This window comes from Rhinatrema bivittatum, chromosome 4 (assembly GCF_901001135.1).
Source record: "Rhinatrema bivittatum chromosome 4, aRhiBiv1.1, whole genome shotgun sequence".
NCBI lineage: Eukaryota > Metazoa > Chordata > Amphibia > Gymnophiona > Rhinatrematidae > Rhinatrema > Rhinatrema bivittatum.
The window spans coordinates 184,846,634-184,863,031 of NC_042618.1; the positions used below are offsets into that span (position 1 = coordinate 184,846,634).

A 16,398-nucleotide genomic window follows, 5' to 3' on the forward strand; every position below is an offset into this window, starting at 1 on the left:
GTGATGTCTCGGCTGCAATCTGAGCCAGGTGCACATTGTTCTTCGAGGTAGCATGGCCGAGCAGTCTAAGGCTCCAGTCTCTCAGGGGGTGGGTGGGGGGGGTTTTCATATCCCACTGCTACCAGGTTCTCTGTTTGAAGATAATCTTCATGCATTGTGGAGCAGGGGCCATTTTGGTTTCACACAGGCCACTTTTCTGGCGGTTTCCCCATCGGCATTGGATTCGGAGTTAGTCTGTGGCTTGTGGGGATAGTGCGGCGGAGTGATGCTAGTACATTTAATCCCAATCACCTTATGGCTAAGATACGGGCCTTCTAAGTCTAGGATTGTGGGTTCATGTCCCACCTGGGGTGGGGTTTCCCTTCTTGCCACCTTTCGGGGGATGGTGGTAATGCATGGGGAATGAGCCTTTCGAATATGGGGAGGATTCCCGAGCGGAAAGACAGCATGTGGAACTCCAGGATGGTGGACTCAGGATCATTGTCAGAAGGTGGTGTTTTGGGGAGGAGGTGTTGCATTCATGGGGCTCTCTCCTAGGGCAGGTGGTGGAGACATGAGCTGTGGTCTCCTTGGGGGGGGGGGGGGGGGGGGGGGGGCCCGAGTTGGGGCCCAGAGAACTCTCTAGGGGTGGGCCACATCGGTGCAGTGGGTGCTAGTGATGTGGCACCTCCCTAGAGCAGAGGGTTGGGCCTGAGCAGCAGGCCAACAGAGACTGGCTGGGGTGGCCATTCCTTCAGGTTTGGGTCAAGAGTTGAGCTGTAGGGAGGAGGTAATGAGAGCCTTAGGGTGAATATGCACCGGATGCGAATAAGTAAAACGAGATGGGAAATTCAGGTTGCCCAAGATGGGTTGCAAATCTTGCTAAGTCAGCTTACCAAGATTTGCGCTTATTTTGAACTGTTCAGCTCTTTTTGCATTGGGCAGTGGTCAAACGTTCCGGGGTTCATAACTTCATATTTTACCTGATGGTTTATTATTCATTGGCTTGAGCAAGTCCAACAGCTGTTCACACCTCACCCATGATTTTCAGGCTATGGCAACCAATTTCAGAGTCCCTTCAGAACAGAAGAAGATCAAAGGCCCCACCAACTGTATCCGTTTCGCAACATCAAGCTCGACTCAGAAGAGATGACATACAGATTGCTTTAAGAAAAAATGGTGAGGTTGCAGGTTAGGTTCAGCAAAGCGGCAAGAGCGAAAAGCTGACTTACCAAGATTTGCAACCCATCATGGGCAACCTGAATTTCTCACATAGAGTGATACCCACGGGAAGGATTTTCCTCAGAAGGCAGGCAGCGGCGCCTCCAGGCGCACGCAGGCCTTATCACTTCATTAGGATACTGCGACCCATGCGCAATGGCATCCGCATTTGGATATCCTTCCCTGCCGATTCGATGGGGTATCTTTGCGGAAGGAGCTTCCACTTTCCAGCAGGGATCTTGATACACGCAAGGACGCCTCCGGAGGAGGTTTGGGTGATACCGCCTGGATGCATGGCTATCGCACCTGAGCCAGACACTTGCTAATCTGCAGAATAAGCAAATCATATGCGGGTGCAAAAATCTAGCGGCTTCCTCATCCTCATCCGTCAATACACTGTGTCTCTGTGCTTAGCAGAATTGCTTAGAGGTGGTATGGCCCATTTTCACAGCAATGCCACTACTGGAGCGCGACACGTACCAGGGGCTTACTAATGGGCATTGCAGATGCTTATCCCACTGATAAGGGGAAATTAGTCGCAAGCAGGTACACACAGTGGAGGAGACAGGATCTAAAGACCCGAACCTCCTATGGGATTTGTCACTGACTACCAGAGACCTCATAGGATCGTTAGCTGGTTGCACATGGTCAGCTTACTACATAAGCCAGGTAGGGGACCTCCTTGCATGGGGCAAGGCGGGGGTCCTATATCTCTGCTTTAGGATTGGAGCGACCACAAATGCGGCACAAGCAGGTTTTCGGAGCAACACCAAACAGCAGATAGGAAGATGGAAACCAACAGCAGTCAATACCTATGTCGGGGGCTGACAGGAGTGCACTCAATCGCCCATAAGGACTGCACTTGGGACTGGCACCTATGGGATGGCTGAGAGATGTATGTGTAAGCCAGGTACACACTGGGACCATTTCTTGCCCCTTTTCTTCAGCACTTGAGGGATTCAATAGAAGCCCCAAATGCCATCATAAAGCAACTGAAGGAGCAATGACCTGAGGCAAACTATCAAGCGAGCAGCTAATTATGAGGATCAAGAATGACTTGGCCAAGTTAAATGCTTGGTTCATGCATTCAAGATTGTGGATGAGGGCACGAAAGAAGGTCAACCAGAAGATCAATGAAGGAACCACAAGCTGGGTGGTCACCAGGTAAGGCCCGAATGGGTGGATGTCAAAGCTAAAGGTGTGTTTAGGTCAGATGGAAGCTATCTTTCGTACATTGGCTAGGATATATCCAACAACGCCCTGCAGGAGGCTCTGCAGGGATGGTTGCTGGGGATTGATGTTGGCCACAGCTAGATATTGGTGGAGGCATGAGGCAAGGGCATGCCCTACCTCATACCTGTGGCAGTTATCCTGGTCAGAAGGGATATTTCAGATGTAGTGCAGGTGGGCATCACGGTCCAGGTTAGCACTGGACTGATGCCTTGGGCGGCGCAGGGTGGGACATTTTGTACGCCACTGGTCGGGGGCCCCCTTGCTTGGGGACAAGGCAGGGGGGGGCCTGGGTTCGATACTGCCTTGCTTGTTCATCATGGTAGGCAGTGGAAGTGGTGGTGTAGCTTGATCTCTGGCAACTACCGTACCAGCCTGGGTACCAGTTTGTCTAGGACTAAATACACACACAGTGGGAACACTGAGAGGAGAGGATCACCTTGCTGGTGGCTGAAAGGAATCAGTAAGTTTTTGCTTGGGACATTGTCTTTTTTAAAAGTATTGGGGCAAAGTTAACTATTTGGGAATATTATTTAGTGTGTTTGTGCCTTTAAGAGTCAGAAAGGCAGTGAATATACAAGTAAGACTGTTTGTATTTTTAAATAGTCAGTCAATAAGGTAGCTAGTAAGCAGTAGGTAGTGTGTTTATTTTTAAAAGTCTGCAGAACTGAGTGTTCTGCAGACTTTTAAAGAACTGAGTGTTTGTATTTAATACAAACTGAGTGTTTGTATTGAAAAAAAAAACCCCCACAAAAAAAAAACAAAAAACAAAAAGTATCCAGAAGCTAGAAATAAGCTAGGAGCAGTGTATACCTAAGTAAAAAAGTTGAATAGTTCAGCTCAGTTACTCACCTTGGAAAGGTGTTGAGGTAGTGTGATTGGATTTGAATAGGGACCATCATTTGTTAATCAAGAGAGCAGTGAGTCACTCTGGCTGACTAACCCTGCAGATTGCTCCCCAACCCTTGAGGCTGACACTCCGTGGTCACCACCACCCAGCTCGGGATTTTCAGATTCATCCCCTTTTCCAAATTTGGCCAAAACAGCCACCACAAGAGACTGGACCTGGATGTTCCCAGCAACGGTAACCATCGATGAAACTCCTCTGATAACGGATTCCATTGCAAGAGCAGCACTCCCTGAAGTGGACACATGTGAGCAAAGGCCCAAGGTACCAAATCCAAGGTAGTCGCTATCGACTCCAGCACCTGAAGTTAATCCCAAGCCTTGGGGACTACCATCCTTATAAATCGTCACACCTGATTCTGCAACTTCAGAATCCTCTTGGAGGTGAGAAAAACCTTTCCAACGCAGATATCAAATCTCGCCCACAGGTACTCTGTTTGGGTGGGGCACAAGTGGCTCTTTGCCCAATTGATCACCCAGCCCAAGGCCTGCAACTGATCCAGCACTCTCCCCACCAACTGTCAACATTCTTCTTCCGATTTCCCTCAAATCAACCAGTTGTCTAGGTAAGGATGAACTAAGATCTCCCTGCGGAGGGCCGCCGCTACCACTACCATCACCTTCGTCAATGTGCACAGCGCTGTTGCCAGACAGCGCTGTGCACATTGACGAAGTTTCAAGTTTCAGGAGAGCCTGAAACTTGAAATGCTGCCCCAGGACCACAAAACACAGGAATCACTGGGGCCGCCATATGAGAAGCAGATAAAGAGCTCTCTCTATACTTGTTCCTGGAAATTTATAATTCCTTGGTTATTTTTCCCTTCTTGAAATTCTATAATGTCTCACATGAAGCGTAAAGCTTGTTTGAAAGAAAATATAATCTCAAAAGAAGGCAGTCAGCAGGCAAAGATCGAGAATTTTTTTGATCTTACCCCAAAAACGCCGGGAGTGAAGACCGCGGAGGGAGAGACCCAGGAGCTCGGGTCGACTCTCATGGTCGAAGAAATCTCACTCAGCCCTGGGGCTCCAGAACCGCCACCGCTCCCGGGAGGTCAGACAAGAGCAGAGGGGGAGGAAACATCGCGAGACTCGCAGGAGGAGAGGAGCGAGCAAGCCCCCCCCCCCCAATCGGCCCGACGGAGATAGCGAGGAGATGGCGTTCAGAGGAGCTAGAGGAGCAATGGAGGGATTGGCTACCTCCACTCCGTTACCCCAAAGAGCTTTGCCGGCGCGGGACAACGTAGGAGAAACAGCACTCCAAGATCTGGTAAAGTTACAAACAAAACCTGTATTTTCTCTTCAAAAACCTCCCATGGTTACTTTAGACACTTTATGGAATGCACTGGTTTCAATCAAATCTGCTGTTACTACCTTGACTCAGGCTTTTCTAGACTCTAATAAAAGAGGTTTAAACATTGAAAAAGTGGTGAAAGTTCAAAAGGAAAAAGTGGAGAAACTTGAGGAAAAGATTACTAAAATGGGAAAAGTACAAGAGACCTTAATAAAAGCTAAGGTAAATGCTGAAAGAAAATTTGAAAATATAGAAAACTCACTCCGCTATTTAAACCTTCGATTTGTGAATTTCCCTGTGGTGAAGAGATTAAATCCAGTTGAAATGTTAAAGGAATATATCTTAGAATCTTTAAAGATACCTAAAGAAATTACAACGGTTGTTACAATAGCATTTTTTGTTTCTAAGAAATCTGTGATAGCTACGGGAGAAGAAGAGGAAGCACAACATTCTTTGCGGCAATCTTTGAACACCACTGTAATAGAGCTTCAGATAATAATAAAGTATTACATAACTATCAGCACAATTTTTCCTTTAAATTATCTAGTCTAGCCACACAGCATGTTGTGTTTTCCCAAAGGCTAGTGCGCCAAACTAATAAAATACTATCAAGTTATCCAGCTAAATTAGCTGGGACAATCACTGACATGGGTACACTGCTAAATAAACCCAGCTAACTTTAGGGCCATTCTTCGGAAGACCTAAATTTATCCAGCTATGTTAGTCAGATAGCATCACTCCGACCTGGAATGATCCCATACCAAACTGCCATTGTCGAATAAGTTTTCAGCTGGCTAAAATCTTATCCAGCTATGTCAAGGGTGGTCTAACTAGCAGGATTTTCAAATCCTAGCATTTGTTCTGCTAAGTGCTGGGGAGGAGCTGGCTGTTGTGGTACATGTGGGCACCAACGACATAGGAAAATGTGGGAGAGAGGTTCTGGAAGCAAAATTTAGGATTTTAGGTAGGAAGCTGAAATCCAGAACCTCCAGGGTGGCATTCTCTGAAATGCTTCCTGTTCCACGTGCAGGTCCCCAGAGGCAGGCAGAGCTCCAGAGTTTCAATGCGTGGATGAGACGATGGTGCAGGGAAGAGGGATTCAGCTTTGTAAGGAACTGGGGAAACCTTTGGGGAAAGGGGAGACTTTTCCAAAAGGATGGACTCCACCTTAACCAGAGTGGAACCAAACTGCTGGTACTTACTTTCAAAAAAGGAGCTAGAGCAGCTTTTAAACTAGAACAAGGGGGAAAGCAGACAGTCACTCAGTACTGCATGGTTTGGAGAAATGTATCCTTGAAGGATACTAATGAAACAGGAGAGTTAGGGCATCCCAACAGAGAGCTTCCATTAAAAGCAAACATAATCCATGCGCCTATATGTAAAAAATCACCGAAGCTAATGATTTCCGAATTATCCCTAACAACTGAAAAGCAGGTTGTTAATACAAACAAAAAACACACTTTGAAATATCTGTATGCCAATGCCAGAAGTCTAAGAAGTAAGATGGGAGAATTAGAGTGTATAGCAGCAAATGATGAGATTGACATAACTGGCATCACAGAGACTTGGTGGAAGGAGGATAACCAATGGGACAGTGCTATATCAGGGTACAAATTATATTGCAATGATAGGGAGGATCAACTTGGTGGGGGTGTGGCACTTTATGTCCGGGAGGGTATAGAGTCCAACAGGATAAAGATCATACAAGAGACTAAATGCTCAATAGAATCTATATGGGTAGAAATCCCATGTGTGTTGGGTAAGAGTATAGTGATAGGAGTATACTACCGTCCACCTGGACAAAATGGTCAGACAGATGATGAAATGCTAAGAGAAATCAGGGAAGCTAACCAATTTGGCATTGCAATAATAATGGGAGATTTCAATTACCTCAATATTGACTGGGTAAATGTAACATCAGAACTTGCTGAATGTAATAAATGACTGCTTCATGGAGCAATTGGTTCAGGAACCAAGAAGAGAAGGAGCTATTTTAGATTTAATTCTTAGTGGAACGCAGGATTTGGAGAGAGAGGTAACAGTGGTGGGGCCACTTGGCAACAGTGATCATAACATGATCAAATTTAAACTAACAATTGGAAGGGGGACAATCAGTGGAGAGGAGTAGCAGCCTAGTGGTTAGAGCAGTGGGCTATAAACCAGGAGACTAGGGTTTGAGTCCCGCTGTCACTCCTTGTGACCTTGGGCAAGTCACTTTATCCTCCATTGCCTCAGGTATAAACTTAGAGTGTAAGCCCTCTGGGGATAGGGAAATACCTACAGTACTTGAATGTAATCCACTTTGAAGCACTGTGAAAAGTGGAATATAAATCTAAATAAATCTAAATAAGTAAATCTGCAGCTCTAACACTAAACTTTCAAAAAGGAAACTTTGATAAAATGAGGAAAATAGAAAAAAACTAAAAGGTGCAGCTGCAAAGGTTAAAAGTGTTCAACAGGCATGGACATTGTTTAAAAATACAATCCTAGAGGTGCAGTCCATATGTATTCCACACATTAAGAAAGGTGGAAGGAAGGCATGGTTAAAAGGTGAGGTAAAAGAGGCTATTTTAGCCACAAAAAAACCAAACATTTTTCAAAAACTGTCAAGTGTAAAAAATTGATAAGACAGGCGAAGAGAGAATTTGAAATGAAGTTGGCCACAGAAGCAAAAACTCATAATAAAAACGTTTTAAAATATATCCGAAGCAAGAAACCTGTGAGGGAGTCGGTTGGACATTTAGATGACCGAGGGGTTAAAGGGGATCTTAGGGAAGATAAGGCCATTGCAGAAAGACTAAATTAATTCTTTGCTTCCGTGTTTACTAATGAGGATGTTGGAGAGATACCAGTTCCGGAGATGGTTTTCAGGGGTGATGAGTCAGACGAACTGAACGAAATCACTGTGAACCTGGAAGATGTAGTAGGCCAGATTGACAAACTAGAAAGTAGCAAATCACCTGGACCGGATGGTATGCATCCTAAGGTACTGAAGGAACTAAAAAATGAAATTTCTGATCTATTAGTTAAAATTTGTAACCTATCATTAAAATCATCCATTGTACCTGAAGACTGGAGGGTGGCCAATGTAACCCCAATATTTAAAAAAGGCTCCAGGGGCGATCTGGGTAACTATAGACCAGTGAGCCAGACTTCAGTGCCAGGAAGAATAGTGGAAACTATTCTCAAGATCAAAATCATAGAGCATATAGAAAGACATGGTTTAATGGAACACAGTCAACATGGATTTACTCACGGGAAGTCTTGCCTAACAAATCTGCTTCATTTTTTTGAAGGGATTAATAAACATGTGGATAAAGGTGAACCGGTAGATGTAGTATATTTGGATTTTCAGAAGGCGTTTGACAAAGTCCCTCATGAGAGGCTTCTAAGAAAACTAAAAGGTCATGGGATAAGAGGCGATGTCCTTTCGTGGATTACAAACTAGTTAAAAGACAGGAAACAGAGAGTAGGATTAAATGGTCAATTTTTTCAGTGGAAAAGTGTAAACAGTGGAGTGCCTCAGTGATCTGTACTTGAACCAGTGCTTTTCAATATAATATATATAAATGATCTGGAAAGGAATACGATGAGTGAGGTTATCAAATTTGCGGACGATACAAAATTATTCAGAGTAGATGCTGATATATTATAGGAGGACCTTGCAAGACTGGAAGATTGGGCATTCAAATGGCAGATGAAATTTAATGTGGACAAGTGCAAGGTGTTGTATATAGGGAAAAATAACTCTTGCTGTAGTTATACGATGTTAGGTTCCATAATAGGAGCTACCACCCAGGAAAAAGATCTAGGCATCATAGTGGATAATACTTTAAAATTGTCGGCTCAGTGTGCTGCAGCAGTCAAAAAAGCAAACAGAATGTTAGGAATTATTAGGAAGGGAATGGTTAATAAAACAGAAAATATCATGATGCCTCTGTATCGCTCCATGGTGAGACCGCACCTTGAATACTGTGTACAATTCTAGTCGCCGCATTTCAAAAAAGATATAGTTGCGATGGAGAAGGTACAGAGAAGGGCAACCAAAATGATAAAGGGGATGGAACAGCTCCCCTATGAGGAAAGACTGAAGAGGTTAGGGCTGTTCAGCTTGGAGAAGAGACGGCTGAGGGGGGATATGATAGCGGTCTTTAAGATCACGAGAGGTGTTGAATGAGTAGATGTGAATCGGTTATTTACACTTTCGAATATTAGAAGGACTAGGGGGCATTCCATGAAGTTAGCAAATAGCATATTTAAGACTAATCAGAGAAAATTCTTTTTCACTCAACGCACAATAAAGCTCTGGAATTTGTCGCTAGAGGATGTGGTTAGTGCAGTTAGTATAGCTGGGTTCAAAAAAGTTTTGGATAAGTTCTTGGAGGAGAAGTCCATTAACGGCTATTAATCAAGTTGACTTAGGGAATAGCCACTACTATTAATTGCATCAGTAGCATGGGATCTTCTTAGTGTTTGGGTAATTGCCAGGTTCTTGTGGCCTGGTTTGGCCTCTGTTGGAAACAGAATGCTGTGCTTGATGGACCCTTGGTCTGACCCAGCATGCCAATTTCTTATGTTCTTAAGTGCCAAACTCAGCCAGACAAACGCTCTGAATAAGGCTATCATCCTTAATGTAATACTTTGCTTTCTAGCATAATTATAAAGGTGACTGTCTACACAGTAAAGAAGACTATAAAATGATTAATGAAAAATCCTTCAAAGTTATTAAGCAAGGATGCAATTTCTTGCCAGTACACTTATCAAGTGTCTCAAGCAATTTTCTTTTAATACTAAAAGCTCTGACATACTAAATACCTTCCAATAGCTCTTCTCTACCTTGCTCCAAATAAAGCACAATTATTTTTTCTTTTGATCAAAACATAAGCAAATAAAATGGAATGGCCAACATTTCTTGTAGAAAAAAAACATACTTTATTATTGTTACAATCAATGGATGGTAAGTTTCTCACCAATTTATTTTAAAATACATAAGAAAAATTAAAAGGAAATAAATCATATTATGTTATATTAGTTTTTAGCATCAACTTCAATAACATTTGCCTCTTGAATAACAGTTTTGCAATTCTAGGCTCTCTCACACCAGGCAAACACAAGTGCGGTATGGTGGAAAAGTTCACACCTACTTGATGATAGCTTCATGGGAGCGATAATTTTCACACAGGAGGATCCTACATGGAAACTCTGCAGGATAGTGCTCATAGAGTCGATCAAGTAATGAGACATGAAGGTTTCTCTCCCTGGCAAATTCGCTGTAGACGAAAGGACTGAGCTGTAATACACACACAGAGACAAAACTAATTAACCATACATGCAGTAAAAGCCCTTTACAAGGCTTTAAAATAGTAGAATTTCCAAATGATGTGAATATAGGAAAACTGGTTCTTACCTGCTAATTTTCGTTCCTGGAATACCACAGATCAATCCAGACTCCTAGTTTTCCATCCCTGACAGCAGATGGAGACAGAGAAAATTTCACTGATACTGTACATAACCTAGTGTGCCACCTGCAATCCCTCAGTATTGACCTATACTCAAGCCAAGATGACAGCAACTCTAAGAATCCTAAATGAAAATTCCCCCCTAACGAGCAGGAGGAAGATGAAATTCCAACAAAATGGAAAACTCGTTTCTCAACAGTAACATAAGCAAACAGCATTGAAAACCTCCAACAACTCTTCACTATATATAACCGATCAGTATGAGTGGCAAACTCTCCCTCGCCCCGCCAGTAGGCGGGTCTCTGGACTGATCTGTGGTATTCCAGGAATTAAAATTAGCAGATAAGAACCAATTTTCATTTCCTGTTCATATCCAGATCAGTCCAGGCTCCTGGGATGTACCTAAGCTCCTTTAAACAGGGTGGGCCCTGGAGAGTCCCACTTGTAGAACACACTCACCAAAGCACATGGAAGCCAGAACCTAGACATTCAAGCGATAATGCCCAGTAAAAGTGTGCAATGACTTCCAAGTAGCCGCCCTGCAAATTTCCTGCGGAGACACCTGTTGTGACTCGACCAAAGAGGTCAACTGAGAATGTGTCGAGTGAGCCCTTAAACCCTCAGGTACAGGATGACCTTAAGAAATATAAGTCGACCAATTGCTTCCTTAAGCCACTGCTCAATGGTAACCTTAGATGCTTTACCTCCTTTCTCTGAACCACTCCACAGTTCAAAGAGGTGATTTTATCTATGAAGATCATTAGTAACTTTCAAATATCTCACTAATGCCCACCTTACATCCAAAAGCCTAAGCTCTCTTGCATGAGGCGTGGAAAAATCCAAACCCAGAAAAGCAGGGAGTTTCACCATCTGACTAAGATGAAAAGCTGAAACCACCTTTGGCAGAAAAGAAGGCACAATGCGGAATGACACCCCTGAATCAGAAATCTGCAGAAAGGGATCCCAACACGACAAAGCCTGGAGCTCTGAGATTCTTCTGGCTGAACAAATAGCTATCAGAAAAATCACTTTAAGAGTCAAGTCCTTTAATGTTGCTCTCCTTAGTGGGTCAAACGGAGCCTCACACATTCCTCTAAGCACCAGATTAAGATTCCAAGACATACAGACCTTTTGCACAGAGAACGCAAATTCTTAGCCCCCCCGAAGAAACTGTATGAAATCTGGATATGTGGACAGAGGATACCCATGAACCTTACCCCAGAGACAGTCCAAAGCCACTACCTGGACTCTCAGAGAGTTAAAGGCCAGTTCTTTGACCAAACCTCCCTGTGGAAAAGCCAAAATATGCAAGACCGTAGCCTGCACAGACTGCACCTCGTTAACAGCACACCAGGACTCAAAGACTTTCCAAACCCTGACATATGCCAAGGAAGTGAAAGGTCACCTGACCTGCAAAAAAGTGGTAATAACTGCTTCAGAATATCCCTTCTGTCTCAGTCATCTCGTTTCAAAAGCCAGGCCACAAGACAGAAGAAAGGCGCCTTATCTGAAAATATTGGGCCCTGGTGGAGAAGATTAGACAGATGGTCAAACCTCAGCGGCCCATCTATGGCCATGTTGATCAGATCTGCAAACCATGGTCGACATGGCCACTCCAGAGCCAACAGAATCATGCTACCCGGATGTTTCTCTATCCACTGTAACACTTTGCCCACTAGTGGGCATGGAGAGAAAACAAAAAAGAATTCCTCACTGCCATGGCAGAACCAGAGCATCGATTCTTTCTACACCATATTCTCTTCGGCAGCTGTAAATCCGACATGCACTGGTGTTCTGTCTGGTCACCATTAAGTCCATATGGGAATACCCCCATTTCCTGTGAATAAGATGAATTGCTGCAACTGACAGTTCCCACTCCCCAGGGTCTAGTTTTCTTTGACTGAGAAAATCTGCCTGAATTTTATCTACCCAGGTGACATGAGATGCTGCCAGCCGCTCCAAGTGCTGCTCCACCCAGAGAAACCTTTGGGCCTCTTGAGCTACCGCCTGACTCTTGGTTCTGCCCTGATGGTTGATGTAAGCCACCATCGTTGTGGTATCCGATAGAGCCTGCACTGTATGGTCGCAAAACTGTGGCAGAAAAGCAAGTAATGTGAAATGCACGGCTCTCAACTCTAACCAATTGATAGACCATGAGGCTTCCTGTTTCAACCACTGGCCCTGCGCTGACTGATCCTGACACTCCCCCCCACCCAATCCTAGAGAGCAGCATTGGTGGCGATTACCACCCAATTTCGCAGCACCGTCGAGATTGGTGTGAATACGACATCATGAAAGACTGTCCCTGCCTTCCCCCTCTAGTGAAAGATGAAACTCCTCCAATAACAGATTCCAGCGGGAGAGAAGAGGCCGCCTATACACGAATGTCCAATGCATTAACTCCAATGTTGATGCCATAGAGCTAGAACTTGTAAATGGTCCCGATCCTTGGGTACTGAAGGCCCTAACAGGTGTCAAATCTGACCCTACAACTTCAAGAACTGCTCCTCCATGAGAAAAACTCTCCCTGCTTCGTGTTGCATCGAGTTCCCAGATACTCCAGTGTTTGAAAGGGGACAAGGTGGCTTTTTGACAGATTCACCACCCATCCTAGAGTCTTCAACCATATCAGTACCTTCTGTATTGACAGAGTTCCTCTGATTTTGCACAAATGAGCCAGTTGTCTAGATATGAATGCACCAACACACCATCCCTTCGCAAGGCTGCTGCCACCATCACCATCACTTTGGTGAAGGTACATGGAGCCGTTGCCAATCCAAAGGGAAGAACTCAAAATTGAAAATATCCCCCTAGGACCATGAACCTCTGAAACCTCCAGTGCTCCGTTTTGATGGCTATGTGCAAATATTCCTCTGTCACGTTGAGAGACGCCAAGAACTCCCTCTTGCGTACTTCTGCTATGACTGACCTCAGAGTTTCCATGCAGAAATGAGGAACTTGAGAGCAGAATTTACCTTTTTTAAATCCAAAATTGGCCAAAATATTCCTTCCTTTTTCAGAACCCATTCTTTGCTCCTGCCAAGAAATCGGCACTATAGCCCCTAGATGCCCAAGCGGTCCACTGTCAATTGAAAAGATACCCATTTGGCATTAGGAGTACAAGGGGAAACTATATAAGCGTCTTGAACCAGACAAGCAAATTCTAATGTAGCCATCTTTTACCACACTTAGGACCCACTGGTCCACTGTAATTTTGGTCCACTCCTTGTAAAAGAGCTTCAAGTGCCCTCCGATGGCCGGAACCGAAGAGTGGACCATCTTTGCTTCATTGTGAGGACTTCACGTTTCCTGTGCCCGTACCAGGGTTGTCTCGGGATGGCAATCCATACTCAGGTCCTAGGCCTGACTATGGATTGCCTCTGAGGGCCCAAAGAACCTTTTGCTTAGCGAAATCTCTTATCTTGAATCCATGCCCGTGCAGGAAAAAATCATCTGTCTCTTGGCTTATCTTCTGGCAACTTATGAAATTTGAACTCCCCCAGATGCTTCATGATCTGCTCCAAGTCCTCTCTGAACAATAGTTTGCTCTTAAACAGAAGAGCCCCCAGCTGAGATTTGGCTAAGCATCCATTGTCCAATTCCATAACCACATAATCTCCTAGCCGACACTGCAGACACAGTAATCCTGGAAGATGTTCAGATCAGGTCATACAGGGCATCTGCCCTATACACCACAGCTGCCTCTAAATGTTTAGCCTGCTGCACTGCTGAGCCCAAACACAGCATGCATCTCCTGCAACTTCTGGACCTAATGCAGAGAAGCCCTCTGCATAAAACTGCTGCAAATTATGGCCCTTATGCCCAGGTCAGACACATCAAAATCCTCGAGGTGAAGCTCCAACTTGTGATCTTGCACATTCCTTAGAATGGCCGAGCCCACTACCAGAATGGTAGTCTTCTTAATGATCTCCAACACGGAAGCACTGACCTTCAGGAATGCTAAAAGCTCCAATGTCTCCTCCAGCAATGGATAAAGCTTCGCTATAGCTCTGCCAACCCTTAAGCCGGTTTCCGGAGTGTCCCACTCCTGAACTACAAACTTCTTCAAAGACTTATGGAAGGGAAAGGCTTTCACTGGTCCATGCAAACCATCCAACACGGGATAAGTCCCCTCCAGTTTTGATTCTTCCGGAGAAACTTTAATACCCAATTCCTGAAGCACAGATGAAATCAAAGGCCAAAGTTCCTCTCTACGAAAAAGGCATACAACCTTGGGTTCATCCCCTTCGGCCACTGGAACCTCCTCTGTGCCTTCGACCAGGTCTGCCACATCCACCATCTGGCCTCCACCTGGGGAAACCATTGTCGCAACCTCTGGATCATCTGAGTCATAAGTATACTCCTCAGTTCCACCTGCCGGCGAGGAAAGACCTAGAACACTGTGAACACTCTCAAATGCTTTCTTTTGACTGGCACGGGCTCTTCATGGGCCGGGTTTCATCCCTGGATCGAGACCTGGACCTAGGATTATCTCCTGCTGGATGTGCAGCTAAATAAGCCCTATGCATAAGCAAAATAAACTCAGTGGAAAAAGCCTGGGATCCATCCAAATCCCTATCCAGATCCAAGTCTCCCCTAACCAGGGAAAAATCATCAAAATTAGAACTTCCCCGGTCCTCCCTGGAACCAGCAACAGAGGGAGACAGCCGCAGTGGGTAACCCCTGGCCTCCCCTGCCAACAGCCCTGCCGGAGAAGCTAATATGGAAATTGTACCCGCGCTGCCAACGGCCCCCTCCTTGGCAAGCCTGGACACCCGCAAGACCTTTGTTGACTTCAGAAGCAGCAACAGAAGAAGCAGACCTCCCTGAAGTGCCTTTTTCCTCCGGTTACATATCCCGAGCACAGGCCTGCTCGATTAAGATGCGAACGCTATCCTCCGCAAGTGCAGCAAGCCTTGCTGCGTGCCATAATCACGTGGCTGGGGCCGCATGCTGCTACCTCACTGCACTCACCAGAGGGAAGCTGGAAAACAGCTCTGCACCGACCTACCACTCAAGCACTAAATGTTGCTGCCAAGAATAACCGCAAGCCCAGCACTGCAAGAATAAACCGTGAGACAATTGCTCCTTTTCTTTTATTTTAAAAACAAACTTTATACAAACATTAGCAACCTAGCCCTGGTTCATGGGAAATAAAAAATATGCTTCCTTGCTCCTCAGGGTTGACAGTGCAGAGCTATTGGCGTGTCCCAATGCTGGCTCATGGGGGATGAGATATCTGGACCATCAAATGTCCAACCCATAGACTGTATGATCGAGCCAGCAAAAAGGATCACCACCTTAAACCAGGGAGGATGGCTCTACCAGGACCTCACAACCCCATGGGAGGATCCAGCAATCTTCTATTCTTCCTTATATTTTTTTCCTCTCCAGACTGCAGGTTTTACATCATCTGCTGGAGACAGAGAAATACTGGGGGGACTGCAGATAGCACACTAGGTTATACACAGTTGTCAGTGAAACTTTCTCCGTCTCCATCTGCTGGCAGGGATGCAAAACCAGGAGTCTGTACTGATATGGGTATGAACAGGAACAGTATTTACCAGCCAGTGTGCTATAGTATACTTGTGCGCCTTCAGAATTGATCAAGTGTGCCATGGAAACCATTGCTTGAAGCTTGGATCCATACCAGCACCTGAAAGCTGCTCTCAGTACTTCGAAGCAACAAAGACACCAGCAGTGTCTCTTAAACCCTTCAGGAGCTTCTTTTTGAAAACATGCATAATCATATATGCCTCTTTCTAACTACAGCATGAGCATGTGGTAATTAATGAGCAGCATGCGGGGCATAAACAGATGGCCTTGCATTGTGCAGCAGACACACTGCACACAATACCTCCTCGTCCTCCTCTTCCTGAGCCTCCTCCTTTGAATTTTTCCAGCTTCTGTTCAATCCCCAGGCTGAATTAGACAGGGAGAGCGTGCACTGAGCACTGGATGTGACTCACTGAGTGTTGGGCACAGCTGAATGGAAGAGCTGTGGCAGCTACATGTGGCAGTCAAGGTAACTAACTGAACCGGCTGCCTGCACCACACAGACTTTTTCTCTTCTACTGCATTGTATATAGAGGAAACTGGTCCATTGTGATGGGTTCATACATGTCTCCACCCTCTCTCTCCCTATGCTTTAAAATTTGGAAGAGACTGATGGATCTTTCAAGGTTTCACTGGCATTTCTTTTGGCCATATGAGTCTTCTCTTTCCCTGCACTGCCTGCTTCATGGAGGTATGCCACACAATATTAGTGTATGTGTAACTTGGGCTTGAAAAGGTTGGGAAATACTGATCTAC

General features: G+C 45.1%; 1 protein-coding gene across 1 annotated transcript in view; it reads right to left on the reverse strand.

The window, feature by feature from the left end:
• HELZ (helicase with zinc finger) overlaps positions 1-16,398 on the reverse strand; it is a 639,316-nt gene that overhangs the window by 261,791 nt on the left and 361,127 nt on the right. The window contains 1 exon segment of the mRNA XM_029599344.1: positions 9,772-9,917. Within this exon segment, the coding sequence (XP_029455204.1) occupies positions 9,772-9,917 (146 nt within the window).